Source organism: Canis aureus, chromosome 4 (assembly GCF_053574225.1).
Source record: "Canis aureus isolate CA01 chromosome 4, VMU_Caureus_v.1.0, whole genome shotgun sequence".
Taxonomy (NCBI): domain Eukaryota; kingdom Metazoa; phylum Chordata; class Mammalia; order Carnivora; family Canidae; genus Canis; species Canis aureus.
In genome coordinates, this window is record NC_135614.1 from 21,964,403 (window position 1) to 21,990,085 (window position 25,683).

The 25,683-nt window shown below is 42.7% G+C and overlaps 1 protein-coding gene, 1 long non-coding RNA gene and 2 pseudogenes across 6 annotated transcripts in view; 1 reads left to right on the plus strand and 3 right to left on the minus strand.

The window, feature by feature from the left end:
* Nucleotides 1-5,739, plus strand: part of KIFBP (kinesin family binding protein) — a 39,477-nt gene extending 33,738 nt beyond the window's left edge. Inside the window, exon 7 of the mRNA XM_077894786.1 lies at nt 4,298-5,739. Within this exon, the coding sequence (XP_077750912.1) occupies nt 4,298-5,173 (876 nt within the window). The 3' untranslated portion in view covers nt 5,174-5,739. The remainder of the gene's footprint in view (nt 1-4,297) is intronic.
* LOC144312288 (uncharacterized) overlaps nt 1-25,683 on the minus strand; it is a 98,118-nt gene that overhangs the window by 6,416 nt on the left and 66,019 nt on the right. For 2 of the 5 annotated variants that reach the window (XR_013377778.1, XR_013377775.1), the window contains exons 5-7: nt 20,511-20,700; nt 17,048-17,236; nt 13,195-14,413 (exon numbers count right to left, since the gene is read on the minus strand). This is a non-coding gene — a long non-coding RNA (uncharacterized LOC144312288). Of the gene's footprint in view, nt 1-13,194; nt 14,414-14,455; nt 16,543-17,047; nt 17,237-20,510; nt 20,701-25,683 lie in introns of those variants that run through there. The other 3 variants (XR_013377777.1, XR_013377776.1, XR_013377780.1) reach the window with 3 other exon arrangements.
* Nucleotides 1,980-3,662, minus strand: LOC144311984 (nucleolar and spindle-associated protein 1 pseudogene; annotated as a pseudogene).
* Nucleotides 6,308-6,386, minus strand: LOC144313126 (U4 spliceosomal RNA; annotated as a pseudogene).

A 25,683-nucleotide genomic window follows, 5' to 3' on the forward strand; every position in this document is an offset into this window, starting at 1 on the left:
GGAGCAAGCAGGGCCTTCGAAGAATTTGGAAGGCTTGGAGCATCTAGGTAGCAGAATGAAGAAAGAATTGAGGCGAAGCAATAGTAGAGGAGGGAGGTTAGCTAGAAGACCATGGGAATGGTCCAGGTCAGATGTGTAGAGAGCTTGGTCTAGGGTGGTAGCACAAGAGATGGAAGAGGAAAGCATGGATTCCAGAGGTATTCAGGAAGCAAAATGCAAAGGACTTGGTGATAGATTGAAGGTGCAGGATAAAGGGGGGTGAGGAGAGGGATGTCTCAAGGATGATTCCTAGGTGGTCCAGATTGATGGAGGCTTCTTCACTAAAACAGTTCTAGAATAAGAAACAGTGAAGAAGAATAGGAGTTCCACTGTGGACATCCTGCAGATGAAGAGCTTTTGCGTGTCCTTGGAGGAGAGGTTATCCTGTACCTAGGGGTCTGAAGCTTGAAAAGAGGTATGGGCTAGAGCTGTATGTTTGTGAGTCATCCTCCTGCGGATGACAGTTAGAGCCATGGGTATGAACAGAGTCTCCTGTTGGGCAGCACTGTTCAATAGAAATAGAATACCAGCCATGTATGTAATTTTCAGTTTTCTAATGGCCACATTAGAAAAGGAAAAAAGGTGAATTAACTTTATACTTTTTAAAACCCAGATTACATTTAAAAATTGTCATTTCTAGGGCAGCCCCAGTGGCGCAGCGGTTTAGCGCTGCCTGCAGCCCAGGGCGTAATCCTGGAGGCCCTGGATTGAATCCCACGTCAGGCCCTCTGTATGATGCCTGCTTCTCTGTCTGCCTCTCTCTCTGTCTCTATGAATAAATAAATAAAATCTTTTTAAAAAATTGTCATTTCTATAGGTCATCAATATTAATTAAAGATATTTAAAATTATTTTTGTATTAAGTCTTAGAAATTGGGTGTGTGGGCAGCCCGGGTGGCTCAGCAGTTTAGCGCTGCCTTCGGGCCCAGGGCATGATCCTGGAGACCCGGGATCGAGTCCCACATCGGGCTCCCTGCATGGAGCCTGCTTCTCCCTCTGCCTGTGTCTCTGCCTCCCTCTCTCTCTCTGTGTCTCTCATGAATAAATAAATAAAATCTTAAAAAAAAAAAAAGAAAGAAATTGGGTGTGTATGTTGTACACACAGCCCACATCTGTTTGAACTTGCCACATTTCCAGCTCCTGGGAGTCATCCACATGTGTTCAGAGGCTACTGTTTTGAACAGTGCAGATCTAGGGATAGTGTTGTCTGATAGGAAGAAAAGGCTTGGGAGTGAAGCTCAGAGGGATCTGATATTCAGTTTTATTGGCCAGGAAGAGGAAGGTGAGCTTAGTCTTTTTTTGTTGTTTAGATTTACTTATTTCTTTGTGTGAGAGCTTGGTGAGTAGCAGGGGCAGAGAGGGAGGGAGGGAGAGCAGCTCAGGCAGACTTCCTGCTGAGGGAAGACCCTGCCACAGGGCTTGATCCAGGAGTCATGAGATCATGACCTTAGCTGAAACCAAGAGTAGGCTTAGTCAGTTTTTTTTAAGTCATTTAACTTTTTTTTTTTTTTTGCTCAACTCAATCTGGAAGTCCGTTTATTTGCAAAGAATCTACCATCATGAGAAAACATTCATGAAAATCTTAATCAGTACAAAGTTCAGAAGCTCCACTTAGGGGCAACAAACATGGCTATGATGCTAACCAACTCTAGTCTTTCCCATAAAACGAGTAAGACATAACTGACAGAATGTACTGATCCTTGAAGCAGCAATCCTCAGATTTCAATATAGGCCTGGATATTTTTAAATAAGTAAAGCTAGAATGAGCTATGGAGTTTTTAAGAATATATTGAGTGATAGATGGCAATTACATCAAGTGATCTGAACAGACCTGTGTAGGTAATAAAACACTTCACATAGGTAGAAGATGCCATTACCGATGTGTATGGCTCTCCATTTCAGTGAGACTACGTGGTTCTCTAGAGGAGGAAGAGGTACTAAAGCTTGTAGAATTACCTACCATCAGGTAAATGCTTCTGTCTAGAAGAGGATTCCAGTTCTGTCAGCAGAGGAAACTTGACATTAAAAATCTAGCTCAAGATTATATATAGGATGAGTCTCAGAAAACTGAATTGTATGGACACTTAGGTAAAAGAAAAAATTCAAAGAATTTGTGAGTTTTAAGGTTAATAAGGTCTTTTCGGAGACACAGCATGTGAAGAACCCACCGACACTACATAGATAGTGAACAAGAAACAGCAGAAAGAAGTCTTGACTCAAGTGAGGAAGATAGAAAAATATTTACATTAAAGAAAGGATTCAGAATGAAGTAATATTCACAGGATGCTAAAAAATTAATCTTCAGCCATAATGAGGCCTCTTCGAGCTCCCAAAACCTTTGCTTTCTTCTCCTTTCGTCTTTGTTCATGTTGCTTCTGTTGTTCCTCCCGAGTCTGGAGAGGAGGTTGTTTATAAGTTTTCTTGTGAAAGCTAACTCTGTTGACATGTTGCTTGAGAGCATTATTTTCTTTAGGTTGACCCCATGGTTTCAGTTTGCCTTTGTGTGGCTCATAGTTGAGGGGACGAGACAGACTTGCTTTGAGATCAAACACAGATTTCTTGTCGGAGACTGGAGTCCGTGTTGCCTCAGTTGTTGACTTAAATGGGTTAACAACAGAAGCAGAATTCCCCTTCGCGGTCTTTAACTTGCATGTCCAAGCACAGCCTGGCCTTTTAGAGTACTCCCACGTGCGGTCACATGTGGAGACTTTCTGGCTGGAGTCTTGGTCAATGAACACTTAAGTTCATTATCTCTGGTAGCAGCTGAAAACCTGACATTCATTTTAGTAGCCGATAGAATGGACCGCTTGGCGGACCCCTTCCCACACAAGGTGCTCTGGCCTGCAGGGCCCAGGGGCTGGCCCTGCGAGCGTCACTGGCCAGAGGGAGTTCGAGCCTCAGGGAGCCTTCCCCGGAGAGGAACTGGAGTCCCCACCACTTCTTTGGTGACCGGCTGCTTCCTCAGTTCATTAAATGAGTTGCGTTCTTCAAAATGTTTCTTTTTCCTCTCAATATATATCAGTGGACTCCATTTCCTTAAAACGAGCCTCATGAAGCTTCTTAAAGTTTGGAGTAGCGTTTATAGGTCCCAGGTTTGGAAAACCCATCTGCATAGAGAGGCTTCTTTCTTTCTGCAGGTACCTTTGAATCTTCATTACCATTTATTCTACTTTTTCCTGCGGAAACTGCATTCTCCTCTCCTTGGCTTTCATCTGGTGGTGAAGGAACTTCTCCAACAGTTCTGAGATCCTGGTTTTCCTGCTTCTCTTGATTCTGGAATTCAGTGTGATCATTTCATTTTCTCTCTGAATGTTCCTCCTGGGAGTCAGGGTTCTTGCACCTTCTCCTTGTTTTGGTGATGTGGCCAACTGGCTCCCTCTTAGTTTGTTCCTGGCTGCTGATATGCATCTCAGTCTCATCCCAAGAGAACGCAGAAGTTTGACTTCCATTCTGACTCTCATTTTCTTTTTTTGCTTCGTCTTTAAGGTAGGCTTTCAAGGCTTTTAACAACTTGTCTGCCCTCAGGTTAGCCCGGAGGCCCAGACTCTTGGCCAAGTTCTGCAGGTTGCTATACTTGAAGGAGTCAAGCTCCTCAAGGGAGGGTGTGGCCGTGGTGAGCTGCATCCAGGCACCACGAGCTGCATCCAGGCACCACACAAAGAACTCGTACCCCACACTCAGCAAAGCAGTTTAAAACTCAGGTGCCCCATTTTACCTTTTTTTTTTTTTGGCCCTGAGAGATAACTTTATGATGGTAGATTTAATTATGTCTTCACCTTAGTGTCTTTGAGACCTAGGACAGTTCTATTTCACTCAGTAACTTCTAGCATAAACATATCATTCATCTTAATGGCATTTCTGTGCAATATTCTTAGGATGTAGAATACAGTCTTACTCTAATGTTAAAATACTATTAATGTATTACAGGTGTATAATATTTCTCAGTCTCTAAAGTTCTTTCATATGCATTTATCTTGCCTGAAGGAGAAACTATAAATGAGTGTTTGTTTCCCAAAGAGGAAAGTCATATATAAGCAGCTTATTTGATGTAAATACCTTTTTCTATTTCTTACATACTTAATACACTTGAAATATAATTAGAAGAAAGGAGTTTTAAAAGATGTGTAAGATTGTAATACCTCCATAAACCCAGCTGAGAAAGAGGGCTTTATTTTCTTTCCTCTTAAGTTTGCCATAATATTATTTGACAGCGGGAGACCAGTGTCTTACCTCACCGTAATTTTTTTTTTTTCTTTCAGGACAACATAGGAGAGCTTGATCTTGATAAACAATCTGAGCTGAGAGCTTTACGGAAAAAAGAACTAGATGAGGAGGAAAGTGTGAGGAAAAAAGCTGTACAGTTTGGAACCGGTGAGCTGTGTGATGCCATCTCTGCAGTGGAGGAGAAAGTGAGCTATCTGAGACCTTTAGACTTTGAAGAAGCCAGAGAACTTTTCTTACTGGGTCAACATTATGTCTTTGAGGCAAAAGAGTTCTTTCAGATTGATGGTTATGTCACTGACCATATTGAAGTTGTCCAAGACCACAGTGCTCTGTTTAAGGTGCTTGCATTCTTTGAAACTGATATGGAGAGACGGTGCAAGATGCATAAACGTAGAATAGCCATGCTAGAGCCCCTCATTGTGGACCTGAATCCACAGTATTACCTGTTGGTCAACAGACAGATTCAGTTTGAGATTGCACATGCTTACTATGATATGATGGATTTGAAGGTTGCCATTGCTGACAAGCTGAGAGACCCTGATTCACACATTGTAAAAAAAATAAATAATCTCAATAAGTCAGCATTGAAGTACTACCAGCTCTTCTTAGACTCCCTGAGAGACCCGAATAAAGTATTTCCTGAGCATATAGGGGAAGATGTTCTTCGTCCTGCCATGTTAGCTAAGTTTCGAGTTGCCCGTCTCTATGGCAAAATCATCACTGCAGATCCCAAGAAAGAGCTAGAAAATTTGGCAACATCGTTGGAACATTACAAATTTATTGTTGATTACTGTGAAAAGCACCCTGAGGCTGCCCAGGAAATAGAAGTTGAGTTAGAGCTTAGTAAAGAGATGGTGAGTCTTCTTCCAACAAAAATGGAGAGATTCCGAACTAAGATGGCCTTGACTTAATAATCCTTGTTTTTAATGAAAGAAAATGTGCAATATTGAAGAGAGTTTCCCCCTGAGTCAAACAGGCCCAATTCCATTGTGATGTTTACCTTTATAGCCAGATGAGTGCAGTTTGAACTTGACGTAACAGACTGGTTGAGTCTTTGCTAGGACCTTAATCAACATAAAGATAATAATTTATACCTAATTATGTAAATTGCCTTGTTAAGGTGACATGTGATTGGTATGTTAGATTGCTTGTTTCCTATTTAAGTAGAAATCTTTCCTGCCTCAGTTTCCAAAGATAGGTTTGGCTGGTACTTGACAGATTTGTTAAGAGGAACAATTCTGGAGTTACATGCCTGGTAGACAGGCCTTGTTAATTGAAAAGTAACTTACTGTAGTTTTTCTTCCCAAAATATTTACTTTCCTAATTCCCAGAGAAATTGTTCCTTTTCTGAAAACATCAAAAAACTAAGTTATGTTGTTGTAAAGTAATATAAAGTAGTTTGTCTCATTTCTAGAGGAAAAGGCCTTGTTGGAAATAAAATAAATTGACTTGTTTCACTAATAAAAGCTTCCATGTACTCTTTTGTTTTCTTGTAAGAGTTTTATTTTTTACGCTCTAAAGGTATTGCTTTATTTGAAGCCAGAGAAGACTATTTCTTTGGCATTATTGCACAGTTAGAAAAACATTAAAACCTCATTCATTGAAGAAGTATTTGAGATAGTCTCTGTGCCAGAAAAATCTTACTGGCTGAGTTTCTTAGAGCATTTTGGTATATTTATAAACCTTTAAGTACTGTTGAAAAAGGATATGTACTTCAAAATAATATTGTTAATATATGTTAGTCATTTCAAGAAATGCAGAATTGAAATGGAGTCCCTATGAAGCACAAAAATCAACATCATTTGTAAGATCTGATACAGAGGATAGCTTTGTATGTAGCCTATTAATTTGCTTCAGAAAGGCTAGGACTCAGTCGACTCTAAGATTCTGTAACATTTATATATGTGTGGTGAACACCTTGCTTTACCTCTGAGATCATTTTCCAGGAAAAAAATTATAGAGTTTAACAGCGATGTATAACTCACTTGTTATTTAATATTGATTATTAAATGTCTCCTGTGGGTCAGGTACTATTCTTACTTTCCTAAGCGTAAAGGGTACAATTAGCAATAATTGCACCTTGGATAAACCTCATTGGCTACGATACTGCCACTGTGCAAAGCTCGTAAAGGGTACAATATTGAAACAAGATAAACAAGGTACTGCTCTCCTGGAGCAAGGAAACAGAAGCAAAGTAATTTCAGTCCTGAGTGCTATTAAGGAAGGAACCAGAGTGATGCAGTAAGCATTTAATAGGAAGGGGTGCCTCGTTTAGCTGTTATGATCATGAGAGGCCTCTGAAAATGCAGAAGATGACATGGAGAACTAAATGGGGAAAAAATGACAGTAAAGCTTCTTTAGTAGAGTATTCCAGAGAGTGCTGGGCAGTCAGGCTGAAACAAATTTAGGAAGGAATTTACAACTGAATAGAGAAAGAGGCCAGGGTGGCTGGAGCATATGAGGGTTGTGGAATGGGATGGAGTCAGTCAGGGATAAGAGAGTCCAAATGGAGAAGGTTTTGTAGAGGAGGAGTTTGAATTTTATTCTAGGCACAGTGGGAAACTTTTGTAGAATTTTAAAAGGAGAATGACATAATCTCTTTGGCATTTTTAAGAAACCACTCTGGCTCCTAGGGGGAGAATACATTGGAGTGGGGTGGATCAGACACCACGGGGGTAGGTCACAGGGAGATGAGCTAGGGTCTGTTAAGATTAATCCGAGTGGTTTGGACTAGGGTGATAGAGTAGGGATGGAAAGGAGTGGAGGCAGCCTGGGTGGCTCAGCGGTTTAGTGCCTCCTTCAGTCCAGGGCCTGATCCTGGAGACCCCGGATCAAGTCCCTCATTGGGCTCCCTGCATGGAGCCTGCTTCTCCCTCTGCCTGTGTCTCTGCCTCTCCCTCTGTGTCTCTCACGAATAAATAAAATCTTAAAAAGAAAAAAGAAAGGAGTGAATAAATTATGCACTTTGCAAATAGAAGGACAGGACATAAATGGAAGCCATGAGGGGAAAAGAATCAAGAACCATATTAAGCTGGAGTGTGCAGGAGAAGCATGTTTCTATGAGGGAGTGAGGGGTTAGAATTAAGAGTTCTATTTAGGTCATACGGTATTTAGGATGTTAAGATGCTTGAGATGAAGTGGTTGCTAATAACATCCCCAATCAGACTCTAAAAGGAAAGTGAAGAGGGTTGAGAGATGGGAGGGAGGGTTCTTGGGATAGTGATAACCACTCTGCTACTCTCATTTCTTCAGCTCTTGAAAATTGATACTAGAACAAATCCCCCTGTTAGAAGCCTTTCTTAATATAGTCATTTTGCTTCCAACTTACTCACCTTCGTAACTTCATTTATCTAGTCACTCATTTTTCATTTAACAAATGCTGAGCTCTTTCTGTGCGCTAGTCATTGTTTTAAGCTCTGAGAATATGGTCTGTAAGACAGCCTCATAAACCTTAGTCACTTTTCTTCCTTCCAACTGTGTTATTCAACTTGAGTTCAAAAGATAAAATTCAGGTATAACAGGCACTGGTCTTGAAACCAGTCTTTGTCCTAATAGCCATCCATATACTCTGCTGTTTGTCATTTGTTGCCTGTGGTTTCTGTTCATATTTTAAGGACTGTCTTTAGTTATCAGCAGAGAAGCTGACTGGCTGTTTGGCAATCTGCATTCTATTTGCATATCCTACTCTACAAACTGCTTTTCCTGAGGCTTGCTTCCTAAAGACAGCTGTCCTCTGACACTGCATTGCTTCTCTAGATTAGTAGTTCTCAAACTTTTTGGTCTCAAGACCGCTTTGCTCTTAAAATTGTTGAAGATAGGGCAGCCCGGGTGGCTCAGAGGCTTAGCACCGCCTTCAGCCCAGGGCCTGATCCTGGAGACCCGGGATCGAGTCCCACACCAGGTTCCCTGCATGGAACCTGCTTCTCCCTCTGCCTGTGTCTCTGCCTCCCTCTCTCTCTGTCTCTCTCATGAATAAATAAATAAAATCTTTAAAAAAAAATTATTGAAGATGCCCAGAGGCCTGTGTGGCTCAGCGGTTGGGAGCCTCCCTTCGGCCCAGGGTGTGATCATGGGGTCCCAGGATCGAGTTCCTCACTGGGCTCCCTACATGGAGCCTGCTTCTCCCTCTGCCTGTGTCTCTGCTTCTCTCTGTGTGTCTCTTATGAATAAATAAAATTTTTTAAAAAATTATTGAGGATGCCAAAGGGATTTTATGTATAACATTCTGTATTTACCCTACTTAAAACTCAAGTAAAGAAAATTTTATTTTTAATTTTTTTTTCAAGTTAAAATTTTAGCAGTTTATGTTAAAATGGCAGTAAACCCATTGGATTTAAACATAAACTTTTATTAAAATAATTATTTTCCAAAAAAGTGGCATATTTTACATCTTTGCAAATACCTTTTAATGTCTGACTTTTTTTAAGATTTTATTTATTTATTCATGAGAAACACAGAGGCAGAGACATAGGCAGAGGGAGAAGCAGGCTTCCCACAGAGAGTCTGATGTGGGACTCAATCCCAGGACCCCGGGATCCTAACCTGAGCCAAAGGCAGACACTCAACCACTGAGCCACCCAGGCACCCCCAAAATTATCTATTTTGTAAGCAAAGTAGCTGTTGCAGTATTTCCAAACTCTTCCTAGCTACCCATATTGCATGTCTGCTTTTAATTATCATAATCTGTTTCTAATTATGAAATATGAAGAGAGAAAAATATGTCAGGGCAACAGTATTTTCTAAATGGCCTAGTAGGTATAGGTGAACTCATATTGTAGGTGGCCGAATATAAACAGGCCTTTAGTCATTTTGTACTCTAGAGATGTGTAATCTTCTTAGGAAAAAAAAAAATTGGAGGCCACAGTATCCATTCAAATTGTTTTATTATTATTGGACTTTGAGAAAACCTAGAATGGAAAGCAATTCAAGAAGGCATCCAGGAACTGTGTGTCAAGGAAGAACCCCAGAAAAAGTACAGTTCTCATAAACTCTGCCCCAGATAACCCATACAACTTGTAATCCAACCAGACTCTAAGCCAGTAACTTCTTTCTCAGGCCATGACCTATTATTTTTCATCTACAGGAAGTGACAAGAAGGCCTTGAACATGTCCTATGTGAAAATAGGGTTCAGGACGTCTAGGTGGCTCAGTGGTTGAGTGTCTGCCTTTGGCTCAGAGCATGATCCCGGGGTCCTGGGATTGAGTTCTGCATGGGGCTCCCTGCAGGGAGCCTGCTTCCCCCTCTGCCAATGTCTCTGCCTCTCTCTCTGTCATGAATGAATAAATAAATCTTTGAAAAGAAAAAAAAAATAGGGTTCAACATCATAGTTAAGAAAACAAAAAACCAGGGTGCCCAACTGACTCAGTCAATGGAGCATGTGACTCTGATCTTGGGATTATAGGTTCAAGCTCCATGTTGAATGTAGAGATTACTTAAAATCTTTAAGGGGCACCTGGGTGGTTCAGTCAGTTGAGCGTCCAAGTTTTGGTTTTCGGCTCAGGTCATGATCTCAGGGTCATGAGATCAAGCCCCCTGTTGGCCTCTGCACTCTGTGAGGAGTCTGCTTGGAATTTTCTCTCTGTCCCCCTCTGCCTTTCCCCCCACTTGTGTGTGCACACTTGTGCTCGCTCTCTAATAAATCTATTAAAAATCTTAAAAAAAAAGAAAGAAAGAAAGAAAATCAACCTGCTGGATGATAATGAGTTTCTGAGTCTGACATAACCCAAGCAGCCGCATGCCAACGATCAGCACAGAGCTCTTTCCCCCACTTCCTTCTGAGTTATCTCACTCACTTTTTCTCCACTGGTTATCTTAATCACTTTGCCTTTCCTGTTAGCACCCCCAGTCAGATTTGGTTATCAAGAGACTCATCACCTTTAAAAGTCATCTATTATCTCATTTGGATGACTTTTGTGCTTTTAATTTTCAGCCAAAACCTATTGCTTGAACACTAAGAAAATGGTACAATCATGTAAGAAATTGTAAAAATGAGAACAGAATAATCTCAATCTGCTCTACTGATTATGCAAAACTATGGGATGGCTTTATGTTAAGAACTTACTGTCCTTTTAGACTCAAGAGTTTTGAACTCTGCTTCTGAGTATTTAATCCTTCGTATGTTTTTCTGTGCACTCACATTTTAATGAGACCATAAAAATCTCATTATGTTTCATTTACAAATATAGAGAAATGATTCCCAAGCTCACCTGGAAGAATAGATTAGGTTTCACTTGAGCATGTGCCAGAGTGTTTTAGGTTGTAATTAATGGGCCTGCTTTTACCTCCTTAATTTGAAAATACTATGCATATGTTACCACGTGAAGTCAGTGGAGCTTGTATACCAAATACAGAAGGTATGTTTGGAATGATCCGATCCAATATATGATTACACGTTGTAAACAAAAGTCTCTTCGGGATTCCTTGGAGTGCTTCAAGAACCGTCCAGGGCCGCTGGTGATGTAGGAGCCACCGTCCAGGGCCGCTGGTGATGTAGGAGAGGCTTGGGTGATGCTGTTCAGCAGACATGGAACTAAGCTGCCAAACTGTAGGTTTCAAATACGAGCTCCAAATTCAAGTACCGACTGCTAATGAAGCTGCTTCTCACATGGGCTATTGCGTTGTTCCAGGGTCAGCAGCGGGAATTTATTATTTAGTGATAGTTAATAACTGTTGAATAATTGGGATAATTATACTTAAGATGCAAGAACCCCTGCTGCTTAGAACTAAGAGAAAAGAGATAGAGCTAGAGTGTACTGGAGCAGCTTTTCAGGGAGAAGCCTCCAGAACCAGAAAGTTACTGGATCCCAAGGAAAACCCGGCCTGGGGACAGAGGACAAAATGAACATTCCCAGCAGTTTTAGATGGCTAAGAAGTTGCAACTCTCTCTTTTTCCCACTTCCCTGAGCATCTCCCTGCACTAGGAGAAATCTGTTTGGTCCAACCTGCCAGTGAGGCACCTAGACTGGTACCCACAACCCAAGGTCTCTTGGGGCCAAAGGGGAAGCCTCCTGGATGAGAGTTAGGGACTTTCTAATGACCCTTGAAAAATGTTCTAGAATGCCTGAAGGGAGGCGAAGAAATGGAGAGATTATTTGCCAAGCAGCAATTCTTGGGAGATTTGAATGGAAATACCCAAATTGTTTTCCCAGTGGTGTGAGAGCCAGGACTGTCTCTCAGGAAACTGACAAGTTTAGGGTGAAACAAATACACAGATGTCTTCGCCCTCATACCCTAAGAAAGCCTGTGTTCTGGTGACTTATGGTTAAAAGAAAAATTGAGTGTCTACTTATGAAGATGCAGTCCTTTCTCAAATAGTAGACAGCCTGGCCCTTCCCTTGGGAACCCCTCCCACTTGCAGAACAGAGACCTAGGTTTGTAACTTGGGGCCTGCCATTAATACTGTCTTTTTTTTTTTTGGAGGAGAGTCGCATGCTGGGTGGATGAGAAATTACAACTCTGTGAATGAGAAAAGTACAATCCTCCCCTGTTTCTTCAGTAGCCAGACAGTCCAAGATGCCAGTGTTCGTACGTTCGGGGCACATTATCTCATATAGCAGCATATGTGATGTAGCATATGGCGGACTTAGCCACTGACCAGAAATCCCGGACCTCCGTGCTGCCATGCCTTGGAATGGAAGCTTTTCAGTCCTCGTCACTCCTGACCTCTTGCTAGTGTGGCATTTGACAGGCTGACACTCCTTCCTTGAAACGCTTCTTTCCCATCCTTCCACGACACTGCACTACTACCTTGTGAGGATTTGATGTAGGTTCTCGAGTCACTGCAGGCTCCCCTGGGGCAGTGTCATCCATTCGTAAGGTACTGGTTATCATCAATGTGTAGTTCTTAGTTTTTTTTAGTTCTCTAATTGCCAAATGTTACTTATACTCACAATTGCATTCATTTCCTTTTTTTCTTTTTAAAGTTAACATTTTTCTTTTCCAAGCTTTTAAATTCCAGCTAGTTAACATACAGTGCAATATTAGTTACAGGTGTAGAATTTAGGGACTCATCACTTCCATACAACACCTGGTGCTCATCACAACAGGCGCACTCCTTAATCCCCATCCCATTTCCCCCATCGCCCCATCTACCTCCCACCTTGTCATCAGTTTGTTCTATGTAGTTCAGAGTCTGTTTTTTGGTTTGCCTCTCTTTTTCCTTTGCTCATTTGTTATGGTTCCTAAATTTCACATATGAGTGAAATCATATGGTATTTGTCTTTCTCTGACTTATTTCGCTTAGCATTATACTCTCCAGGTCCATCTGTGTCATTGCACATGGCAAGGATTTCATTCTTTATGTGGCTGAGTAATATTCCATTGTGTGTATATACACCATCTTCTTTATCCATTTGTCAGTCAATGGACACTTGGGCTCGTTCCATAATTTCGCTGTTGTAGGTAATGCTATAAATGCAGGGTGCATGTATCCCTTTGAATTAGTATTTTAAAAAGTTTTTAAAAATAAAGAAATATGCTTAATTTAAAAATAGTTTCAAGGAGTTTAAAGTAAAAAGTAGCAGTTCCTGCTACTGTCCTTCCCCACACATCCCCTTCAACCACTCCCAAGAGGGAACCTGTTTAACTGTCTTTTGGTGGTTACTCAGATATGTGGTAATAATACTTCATATCAGCATTTCTTGATTTATCAATTGATAGCATCATCTTTTGGCTCTTCCACTTACAGCTCCCAACTACCCCTCCTTACCTCTTTAATATCTCTCAATATTACTACTGTTTTTGGCTAAACTGTATGTATTACAGGTATATCTCAAAGATACTGAGATTCACCAAAATAAAGTGAATGTTGCAATAAAGTAAGTCAAATGATTTTTTTGGTTTCCCAGTGCAGTATAAAAGTTATGGTTATACTGTCCTGTAGTCTATTAAGTATGCCACAGCATTATGTTTATAAAACACAATGTCCACACCTTAATTAAAAAATACTTTATTATCAAAAAAATTCTAACCACCATCTGAGCTTTCATCAAGTTGTAATCTTTTTGCTGGGGGAGGGTCTTGTTTCAATATCAGTGGCTGCTGACTGACCAGGGTGGTAGTTGCTAAAGGTTGGGGTGGCTGCAGTGATTTCTTAAGACAGCAGTATATTTTGTCTGACTGATCAAATCTTCCTTTCATGGGTGATGTGATGCTGTTTCATAGCATTCTACCCACAATTGAACTTTTTTTTCAAAACTGGAGTCCATCCTCTCAAGTCCTGCTCCTGCTTTATCAATTGAGTTGATGTAAATTCTAAATCCTTTGTTGTAATTTCAACCATCTTCACCAGGAGTAGATTCCATCTCCAGAAAACACTTTTTGCTCATTCGTCAAGAAGCAACTCATCTGTTCAAGTTTGGCCATGAGCTTGCAGCCAGGCAATCCCATCTCCAAGCTCCACTTCTTTTTTTAAAATTTTTATTTATTTATGAGCGATAGAGAAAGAGAGGGAGAGACACAGGCAGAGGGAGAAGCAGGCTCCATGCAGGGAGCCCAATGTGGGACTCGATCCTGGGTCTCCAGGATCACACCCCTAGCTGCAGGCGGCGCTAAACTGCTGCACCACCGGGGCTGCCCTCCAAGCTCCACTTCTAATTCTAGTTCTCTTGCTCTTTTCACCACATCTACAGTTGCTTCCTCCACTGAAGTCTCAAACCTCTCAAAGTCATCCGTAAGGGCTGGAATCAACTTCCTCCACATCCCTGTTCATGTTGATATTTTGACTGCCTCCCGTGAATCATTTTTTTTTTTTAAAGATTTTTTTATTTTGGGTGCACCTGGGTGGCTCAGTGGTTGAGCATCTGCCTTTGGCTCAGGGTATGATCTTGGGGTCCTGGGATCAAGTCTCGCATTGGGCTCCCCTCAAGGAGCCTGCTTCTCCCTTTCCTGTGTCTCTGCCTCTCTCTCTGTGTGACTCTCATGAATAAATAAATATTTTTAAAATATATATTTTTTATTTTTAAGTAATCTCTATGCTCAATGAGGGGTTTAAACTTAAAACTCGGGGCAGCCCCCAAGGTGGCGCAGCGGTTTGGTGACATCTGCAGCCTGGAGTGTGATCCTGGAGACCCTGGATGGAGTCCCACGTCGAGCTTCCTGCATGGAGCCTGCTTCTCCCTCTGCCTGTGTCTCTGCCTCTCTCTCTGTGTCTCTATGAATAAATAAACAAAATCTTTAAAAAAGTAATGATAATAAACTTAAAACTCCAAGATCAAGAGTCACATGCTCTACCAACTGAGCCAGCCAGATGCTCCTATCAAGAATGTTCTTAATGGCATCTAGAATGGTGAATCCTTTTCAGTAGTTTTCACATTGCCCAAATCCATCAGAGGAATCACTATCAATGGCATCAAGAAATGTATTTCTTTTTTTAAAATTTTTTATTTATTTATGATAGTCACAGAGAGAGAGAGAGAGAGAAAGGCAGAGACATAGGCAGAGGGAGAAGCAGGCCCCATGCACCGGGAGCCCGATGTGGGATTCGATCCCGGGTCTCCAGGATCGTGCCCTGGGCCAAAGGCAGGCACCAAACCGCTGCGCCACCCAGGGATCCCAAGAAATGTATTTCTTAAATAATAATACCTGAAAGTTGAAATCACTCCTTGTTCCAGGGCTGCAGAATGGATGTTGTGTTACCAGGCATGAAAAGAACATTAATTTCCTTTTCATCTCCATCAGAGATGATGGGTGACTAGGTGCCTTGTCAATGATTAGCAGTATATTTTGAAAGAAATCTTTTTCTGAGCAGTAGATCTCAATAATGGGTTTTAAAAACCCAGTAAACCATGCTGCTATCCAGGCTTTGTTCCATTTATACAGGCAGAGTAGATTTTCCATAATTCTTATTTTTTCTATTTTATTTATTTGAGAGAGAGTTCAAGCAGGAGGGAGGGCAGAGGGAGAGAGAGCAGATTCTCCACTGAGCAGAGGGCCTGAAATGGGGCTTGATAACGACCCTGAGAGCATGACCTGAGCCGAAGGCAGATGCTTAAGGCAGATGCTTAACTGACTGAACCACCAGGCGCCCCCAATTTAGCATAATTCTTAAGGGCCCTAGGATTTTCAGAACAATAAAGGAACATTGGCTTCAACTTAAAGCCACCAGCTGCGTTAGCCCCTCAGTCTGGCCTTTGAAGCTTTGAGGCCAGGCACTGACTTCTCTCTGGCTAGGAAAGTCCTGGATGGTATCTTCTCATGAAGACGGTCTCATCCCCATTGAGAATCTGTTGTTTAGTGCAGCCACCTTCGTGAGTGATCTCAGCTGGATCTTCTGGATAACTTGCTGCAGCTTCTCTGTCAGCACCTGCTGCCTCGCCTGGTACTTCTGTGTTACGGAGATGGCTTCTTTCCATAAACCTCAGGTACCCACCCCTGCTAGCTTCAGACTTTTCCTCTACAGTTCTCTCCCCTCTCAGCCTTCGTAGAATTAAAGAGAACTCGGAATTATGCTTTGGCTTAAGGATATGTTGTGGCTGGTTTGACCTGCCCAGACTGCTAACCTTTCCCCATGTCAGCAATAAGGCTGTTTTGCTTTCTTATCATTCATGTGTTCACCGGAAGAGCACTTTTAGTTTCTTTCAGTAATTTTTTTTTTTTAATTCACAACTTGACACAAATTGACACAAGAGGCGTAGCTTTCAGCCCATCTTAGCTTTTGACATGATTTCTGCACTAAAGCTTAATAATTATTTCTAGGGCAGCCTGGGTGGCTCAGTGGTTTAGCGCCGCCTTCAGCCCAGGGCATGATCCTGGAGACCCCTGCGTGGAGCCTGCTTCTCCCCCTGCCTGTGTCCCTGCCCCTCTCTGTGTGTGTGTGTCTCTCATGAATAAATAAATAAAATCTTTAAAATTAAAAAAAAATCATTTCTAGCTTTTGATCTGGAGAGACATGCACCTATTTCTTTCAACACTTAGAGGTCATTGTCGGGTTATTAACTGGCCTAATTTCAATAGTGTTGTGCCTCAGGGTACAGGGAGGCTGAAGTAGAAGGGGAGACATGAGGGAAAGGCTGGTTAGTGGAGCAACCAGAACACATGACATTTACCGATTAAGTTCACAGTGTTGTTATGGGCATGGTTTGCACCCCAAAACAATCACAACAGTCACATCAAAGATCACTGATCACAGGTCACCTTAACAAATATAATGAAAATGGTTAGAAATATTGTGGGAGTTACCAAAATGAGACAGAGGGAGCAAATGCTGTTGGAGAAATGACTCCAATAGACCTGCTTGGGGAGGGTCGCCACAGGCCTTCAGTTTGCAAAAGATGCAATTATCTGTGAAGTGCAGTAAAGCAGAGTACAATTAAATGAGGTATGCTTGTCTGTATAACAATATGAAATGAATATGTACATAGAAACATGTAATTAATATGCATTCACTATTTCAATATTAATATTTATGCATATACACGTGTGTCCCATGTCTTGACCACCTGCTAAGATAAGGATATTGGTGTTCTCACCCTTCCTTTCTAACTTTCATGGACCTCACAAACCATTTATACATTCATTTCTACACTGGAAGCCCTGATATGTACACATTTTACCCCATCATTATCAAGTTCTTATATTTTTTTTCAAGTTCTTATATTAATGTAAGATTCTAAAAGTTAATAAACTACATTGCAATATTATGTAAATATCACCCACTGCAGAATTAAGTAAAATATACTATGATTATATTCATTTTGGGGAGCTATGGATTTATATTCATTTTGGGTTTCTAACTGCCCTTTCCCCCTTCAGTATCTGCCCTTATGATTCTGGTTGTTAGACTCACCATCATATCATAATCTCTATCGATCCTCTTCCCCCTCAAAGGACCGCTTCTTCCTGCTTCGGTTCTCACGATTGTTCTCTGGATCCCACACTCAGCTCTCATCCCCGAACTTTCCTTTGATGCTTTTCTTCAGGATGGAGCTGTATTCTCCTAGGTCCCATATCTGCCTTTTTCTTGGTTTATTCAATTCTTTAATTCAAAAAGTAATAGATACTTGTTATAAGCAGTCAAGTGTGGAGATATACAAAAATCTCTCCTCATTTTTCTCCAGCCTTGCACCCCTGAGGGAATCTAAGTTAACAGTGTTGGAGGTGTCCTTCTTCACCTGTATCTGTACTCAAATACATATATTCAAACATATGAACACAGATATGAGTTCCTTCATTTTGCTCTTCTACCAAAATGGAATCATAGTCTTACTCTGCAACTTGCTCCTCCCCCCAACTTAATCATTTCTCATAAACCTTTCTCCAGTCCAACACAGATTGGTATAAATCTTTTCTTAAAAAAGAATTATTTATTTTATGGAGAGAGAGAGAACAGCGGTAGGAGCAGAAGGAAAGGGAGAAGGAGACTTCTGCTGAGCATGGAGCCTGATACAGGGCTCGATCGCACAACCCATAGATCATGACCTGAGCCAAAGTCAAGAGTCAGATGCTCAGCCTACGGAGCTACCCAGGTGCCCTTGATATAATTTTCTCTTATAAGTAGATTCTGATTCTGTAGCATTGATAGATCTTGTCTATTCACCTATTTCCATGGATGAACAGTCATGTTATTTTCAGTTTTTATGTAATTATAAACCAATAAACATGCTTGTGAATGAATCCTCACATGTCAATACATATTGATGTTTTTATAGGATAAGTTTCTAAAACTAGAATAACTGGATCAAAGGAATTGCATATATAAGTGCATCATAAGAAATGTATGGTTTGGGGCGCCTGGGTGGCTCAGTCAGTCAAGTGTCTGCCTTCAGCTCAGGTCATGATCCCAGGGTCCTGCCTGGGATCAAGTCTTGAATCAGGCTCCCTGCTCAGTAGGGAATGTTGTTCTCCCTTTCCCTCTGCCCCTCCCCTTCTGCTCTCTCTCTCTCTCTCTCTCACTCAAATAAATAAAATCTTAAAAAAAAAGTATGGTTTAATGCATTTTCATGAATAGAACGCAAAAATGTGATCAGAACTCAGATCAGGAAGCAGAACATCGATTCATTGGAATTCCTATCAAAATACCAATAGTATTTTTCACAGAAATAGACCAAATAATCTTAAAATTTATGTGGAGCTGTAAAAGACTCCGATTTGCCAAAGCAATCTTGAGAAAGAAGCACAAAACTGGAGGTATCACCACCTCAGATTTCAAGATATACTACAGAGCTATAATAATCAAAACAGCATGGTACTGGCACAAAAGTAGACACAGATCAATGCAATGGAATAGAGCCCAGAAATAAACTCATACTTCTATGGTCAATTAATCTATGACAATGGAGGTGAGAAAATGCAATGGGAAAGAGAGTCTCTTCAGTAAATGGTGTTGGGGAAACTGGGCAGCTACATGCAGAAGGATGAAACTGGACTGTTCTCTTACACCATATTCAAAAATAAACTCAAAATGGGTGAAAGACCTAAACATGAGACCTGAAACCATAAAACTCCTGGAAGGAAACAGATGGTAATCTCTTTAACATCAGCCTTAGTAACATTTTCCTAGATAGGTCTCTTCAGGAAAGGGGGGAAAAAGGTAAAAATAAGCTGTTGGGACACTACCAAAATAAAAAGCTTTTACACAGCAAAAGAAATCATCAATGAAATGCAAAGGTAACTTACAGAATTGGAAGGTATTTGCAAATGATATATCCAATCAGGGGTTATTACCCAAAATACACAAAGAACTTCTATAACTCAACATCAAAAAATGATTCAATTTTTAAAAAATGCAGAGGACCTGAACAGACATTTTCCAAAGAAGACATACAACTGGCCAATTGGCACATGAAAAAATGTTCAACATCAGTAACCATCAGGGAAATGCAAATCAAAACCACAATGACATATCTCCTCACACTTGTCAGAATGGCTAGTATCAAAAAGACAAGTGTTGGCAAGGATGGAGAAAAAGGAACCCTCATGCACTGTTGGTGGGAATGTAAATTGGTGCAGCCACTGTGGAAAACAGTATGGAGGTCCCTCAAAAAATTAAAAATAGAAATACCATACAATCCAGTAATTCCATTACTGTGTATTTACCCGAAGAAAACAAAAATAGGATAAATGCAGCCCTATGTTCACTGTAGTGTTATTTATAATAACCAGGATATGGAAGCAATCTAAGCGTCCATCAGTAGAGGAATGGATAAAGAATATGTGTGATACACACACACACACACACACAATAATGGAATATTGTTAAGCCATAAAAAGAATGAGATCTTCCCACTTGTAACATGGATGAACCTACAGGGTATTATGCTAAGTGAAATAAGTCGGATAGGGAAAGACAAATACCATATGATTTCACTCATATGTGGGATCTAAAAAACAAAACAAACAACAACAAGGAAAAGCAGAAACAGACATAATACAAGAACAAACTGATGGTTGTCAGGGGCAGGGAATGGGCAAAATGGGTGAAGGGGAGTGGGAGATACAGGTTTCCGGATGAGGGATGGATAAGTCATGGGTGTGAAACGTACAGCATAGAGAACAGTCAGAGGTATTGTAACAGCGCTGTATGGTGACAGATGGAAGCTACACCTGTGGTGAGCACAGCAGAAGGTATGAACTTGTGGAATCACTACACTGTACACCTGAAAGTCATGTAACATTGCGTCAACTGTTCTTGAAAAATAAAACAACAAACCCCCAGAACATTGCCAGCACCAGAGGAGCTTGCCTCCTGCCCCTGCAGTACCCTCCCAAGGGTACCTCCTATCCTGACCTCTAACAATGCACATATTTTAAGACATTGCCATATTATTCTCTCCAAGCATTGTAGCAATTCAGGTAATGAACAAATGTATCCGTTTCCCCACATCCTCTCTAACTTTAGATGTCACTTTGTGCAACTTTTTGCTTACCGGGTGGATGAAAATGGGATCTTATTTTATTTTTTTTAAAGATTATATTTACTTATTTGAGAGAAAGAGTTAGAGAGCACACAGAAGGGGACAGGAGAAACAGACTCCCTGCTGAGCAGGGAGCCTGATGTGGAGCTCGATCCCAGGACCCTCAGATGTGACCTGAATCAAAAGCAGATGCTCAACCGATTGAGCCACTCAGGTGCCCCATCATTGTTATTTTAATTTGCATTTTTCTGATGAAACTGTGAGGTTGAGCACAACAGCACAAACTCTTCACAGATGGGAAAACAGAGAACCAGAGAAGCACAATCAGATTCCTGATGGTGATTATGACACCTGGATCCAGGTGTGCCTGAAGCTCCCACTGGCCCAACAAATTACCTCTTCTGCCTAGATCAATTCGAGTTCCCGTCATTGGCAATTAAGAGTGAAGACTTTGGAGGCACCTGGGTGGCTCAGTCGGTTAAGTGTTGGACTCTTTGGCTCAGATCATGATCTCAGGTCATGAGAACTCTGCTGAAAGACTCTTGGTCATCTTTTCTCGATGGGTGTCTCTGATACCTGGTCCCTCCTGTAGGGTGACAGAGCACACAGAGACAGTCACTGGAGTTGGCCCTCCTCAGAATGGAATACGGTCTCCCCTCAGCTAGTGCATTAGCATCACTGCCCTCAGGGTGAACTCAAAAGTGACCCCATGGTCCAGCGTGTAGAGAGAGGGAGCTCCTACCCGTGGCTTCTGTGTTGCCAGAAGGAGTGAGTCGGGATGTGTCCCTGCTGCCATGCTGCTGTCTTCTACTGAGCCTGGCGGGATGTACGTACCTGGTTGAAAAGGTGGCTCAGGTGCCACTAATGCACACGAGACTCCTGAGGCCTGGGTCCCCATCCTAATTCAGCTGCCAGGGCCCTGTGTGGACCCGCCCCCACCCCATGTGCTGGCCGCTGTGCAAAGCACTCGTGTATGCGCCCATGCCCGCCCTGCCAACAACTCTGCGACTGTCACTGAGGCCCAAGTCACAAAGCTAGTAAGTGCCCAGGATGGTTGACTTTATGCATCAGCTAGGCTAGGCTGTGGCGCCCAGTTGTTTGGTCAGACACCAGTGAAGACACGTTGTTGGGACAGTGTTTTAAAGACGATGCTTCAGTCAGTGGGGGGCTGCTGTAGCAAAGTACCACAGACTGGATGGCTTCTAAACAGTAGAAATTGATTTCTCAAAGTTCTGGAGGCGGGAAGTGTGAGATTAGGGTGTCAGCAGGGTTGGGTTCTCGTGAGAACCCTCTTCCAGGCTGCAGGCAGCCATTTTCTGGCAGCCTCCTCAGAGGAAGCCCGCTCTCTGCCCCCCATTCATGAGGGCTCCACCATGGTGATTCACTTACTTCCCACAGTTCCCACCTCCTAATACTCCTATACGGTCACACCGACAATAGGGTTTCCACATCTGAATGTTGGGGGGTCTTGGGGGGGGTACACCATTGGTTGATTGCAGATGAGATTAATATTTAAATTAGTAGACTTTGGGATGCCTGGATAGCTCAGCAGTTGACGTCTGTCTTCAGCTCAGGGTGTGTTCCCGGGGTTCTGGGATCGAGTCCCACATCGGGCTCCCTGCAGGGAGTCTGCTTCTCCCTCTGCCTGTGTCTCTGCCCCTCTCTCTCTCTCTCTGTGTGTCTCTCATGAAAAACAAAAAACAAAAAACAAAAAAACAACCTTCAATCAATCAGTAGACTTTGAGGAAAGCAGATTACCTTCCGTAATGTGGATGGGCCTCAACCAATCCATCGAGGTCTTAAAAGAAAAAACATGTCCACCAGGAGGAAGGAATTCTGTTTCCAGACCTCTCATTTTTTTCTTTTTTCTTATTTCTTTATTGAAGTATAATTAACATATAGTACTGTATTAGTTTCAAGTGTGCAGACTGCTCTTAAACACAGCCTCTGGGGATCCCTGGATGGCTTAGCCCCTGCCTTCTGCCCAGGGCTTGATCCTGGAGTCCTGAGATCGAGTCCCACGTTGGGCTCCTGCATGAAGCCTGCTTCTCTCTCATGAATAAATAAAAAATAAAATCTTAAAAAATAATAAATAAAATTTATTTTATTTGTTTCTCTCTCTCCCAATCTCTCTCTCTCTTTCTCTCTCTGTATATACACACATTCTGTTTCTCTGGAGAACCTTGACAGTACAGTGCTTGAGATGGGATGGAGCCCAGTTTGGACTCCAGTACCCTGGAGTTTCCTCATTATCCATTCTGCCTTCCAGTTGCTGATAGTGCTTATTGACAAAAAGAACAATCCAGGCCTCAACTGAGCACAGATGTGGGGAGTTGAAAAGTCCAGAGACTCCCATGGCCTTGCCTGGTGAGGGGCACCCAGGGGCTGACCTCCATGTTTTACTGATTCCATGTCAGCTCCAGCTTTCCCTGCTGTCAGAATCCAATGTCTCAGCCATCTAAGTGTGATGACCTACTTAGGCCCCTGGAATCTTCCACTTTACCCTAGATATAAACTAGTCAAGACAACTTACTTTTTTTTCCCTTTTCACTAAAATTTGAAAAACTGTGCAGCACTTATGTAAGCATTGCTGTGGAAAAGGCAGGGCCTCTGTAGGAAACTGGCGTCTGAACGTGTCTGTGTGTCTGTGTTGTGTATGCGATCAGAATACATCTGTGTGGTTTGGGCATTGCTCTCTTCATGTGCACAATTCCTTTTTCTTTTTCTTTTAAGATTTTTAAATTTATTTACTCATGAGAGACACAGAGAGAGAGAGAGAGAGGGGCAGAGACACAGGCAGAGGGAGAAGCAGGCTCCCTGCAGGGAGCCCGATGTGGGACTTGATCCTGGATCTCCAGGATCATGACCTGGGCCAAAGGCAGATGCTCAACCGCTGAGCCACCAAGGCATCCGCATGTGCACAGTTCCAAAAATGATTGTGAAGCATCTGTGAACTTGTTTATTCATTTATTAGTTTAACACTTATTATGAGGGCCTCCTTTGGGCCAGGTACCATGCTGGGCTCTGGGGACCCACAGAAACAAGATGCAGGCCTTGCCCTCAGGGGGTGTGCTGTCCCAGTGTCACCCCCAAGGTCTGGGTTTGGGATCAATGAGTGGCATTAGAATTGGGACCCACAGGCTCTTTCAATCTTAGCTGTTTGTCATAACAACCCAGGTACCGAGAACCTAGCGGGTTGGCCGTAAGTGACCTCTCTAACCCTTAATTCCACAGACTCCGTGGGAACCCCACATGGCTTACATGTGCTTTTGTAGATTTGCCGCCTAAGAGCCCAAGCTTTGGCGTCACCCGGACCTAGGCTTGGTCTCAGCCACACCCTTCCCCAGTGGTCTAATCCTGACCTCTCTCAGTTACCCTTTCTGCATCCGTAATCCTGATTTGGGGAAAATAATAGTTCTGTACTTACCTGCTGGGCCTGTTGGGGAATTTAGTGAGATGACATATACCATAGTGCCTTGCATACGTGCTACATAAATGTTCACTTCTGTAATATTGTCTATTCTTGATTCCATTTTTCCCCCTTTTCCCTCCTCCTTATTCTTAAGAGAACTTAAAGCAAATTTCAGCAGATTGATGAGAAAAATGGAGGAAAAAATGAATATGGAAACATGAAGTGGAGCCAGCCAAGAGACTAATACAGAAATGGACATCCGCAAAAAAAAAAAAAGAAAAAAGAAAAAAGAAATGGACATCCTCACTTTGGCAGGTCCTGGGATTGACTCTGAGCTTCCCAGTGGCCAATGAGAAAGGGGAAACTAGATCATTCACACAGTTTAATACTGTGTCCATTAAGTAAAAGAGACTGATAACTCAGGAGAAACACACAAATCCTGGGTAGGATTTTTCTCTTCTCCATATATTTCCTCCTTGACTTTGTTATTCATTTTACTGAAGGGAAGCCCTTTTATGGAAAGGTGTTCCTGAATGTGACGAAGGCCCTAGCCCTTAGTAGAGGCCCACCCTCTCTGTCGCCCACTGATCCAATAGAGAAGACCTAGTTCCTGGCTCAGAGAACTCATCTTGCAATAGGCCCATGTTTCTAAAACCAAAAGCGTCACATGAAGATAACAAACAAGATGAGTGCGCGCTGTGGTTAGGCTGTTTTGTAGTAACCCTTGTTTCCTCTCTTTTGCAATTTCAAGTTCAGTGGGACTGGATGTAAACATGAGTCATACAGGCCAGTTCTTAGTCTGATATACTTTAGTCTAGGCCCTAAGTTATCTGAATTTTCACTTCTAACCATTGAAGCAGCCTATCGAGCAGTGATGAGTAAAACTGTGTTGAGCACTTCTTCGGTGCAAGGCCCCCATACTGGCCCTGCTTTGGAACCCAGGCTTCCAGCTTCCAGCACAGAGGCCAAAGAGGAGGGGTAGGTTTTCCAGGCTTTGGGAAGTCTGAAAAGTTGGAGAGGCCTGGGAACTTCTTGGAGGAGGTGGGGTGGGGAGGCTGAGACAGGACAAAGAGGAAAGGGGATGGGATGATGGGTGGTGGTAAGGGCTTAGGCTAGGATAGTCCAGTGGTGCCAAGTCACCAGGAGGAGCCCAGCCTGCTTGGAGTAGAGGTCCATGAAGGGGGAAAGAGGAAGAGAGAGTGGACGTCAGGATGCTCCAGGGGGTCAAGCCTGCTAGCGCTGTTCCTTGCTCCCCCATTGTCCACCCAGCAAGAGGAGAATCCATGCTTAGTCCTCATGTCAACGCCCTCAGGGATCTTTCTGAAACAGTATGTTATTTGAGAATTTATAGATCTTTAAAAAGAAATCATCCCCACATGTGATCATCCCCATGTGTGAAATCATCCCTATGTGTGGCTGATGGTCAACGTCAACATTTCTGTGGATGGAGATTATAGGGAAGTCTGTAGTGTTGCTTGGAATCATGTAAAGACTACGACACTGGTGGCAGGAAGATTCATTTTCCATCCTTTGGGGGAAAATAAGTATGGCTCTATTTTGGCATCTTTGGGGGAACTCAAGGAAGTATCTTGACCGTATATGTGCTGAAACTTTTGGTTCTTCTTCAAGCCACTGGACTTGAAAGGAACTTCCCGGTTGGATGGGGAAGAGTGGGCAGTCAACGGGGTTAAGCAGGGGTGTGAGCGAGGGGGAGGGCTGGGCTGACAGCAGGGCTGTTCTAGCTGGGCAGGACTTATTCTTGTGGTATCTTCATGCTGCATGAAAGGACATGAAGAAGCAGGGAGGTTAAAAACCACTTGCCCAAGTCAGAGCACCAGACCCTGGCAGGAGTCCAGCCTGAAAAGTCAGGTGCCTGACCTGTCACCTCCCTTCGGAAAAAGCAGCGAGTGCAAGAGCAAGGGAAGGGCAGCCTGGAACAACTCAGCAGAGGAGCCCTGGGCCCTGTCCCCAGCCCCCGGGGACGGACGGCCCTGCGGCCCAGGCACCGACATTCTCGGCACCCCCCGCCCCAGGCGACTCCGAGGCGACGACCTGCACGGTCCACACCCGTCCTCCTGGGTCGGCCTGGGGAGGGCTGGAGGGTTTCCAGAGGGAGCCTCCCTCCCAGAGCCGGGCTGCGACCGAGGACGCGCTCTG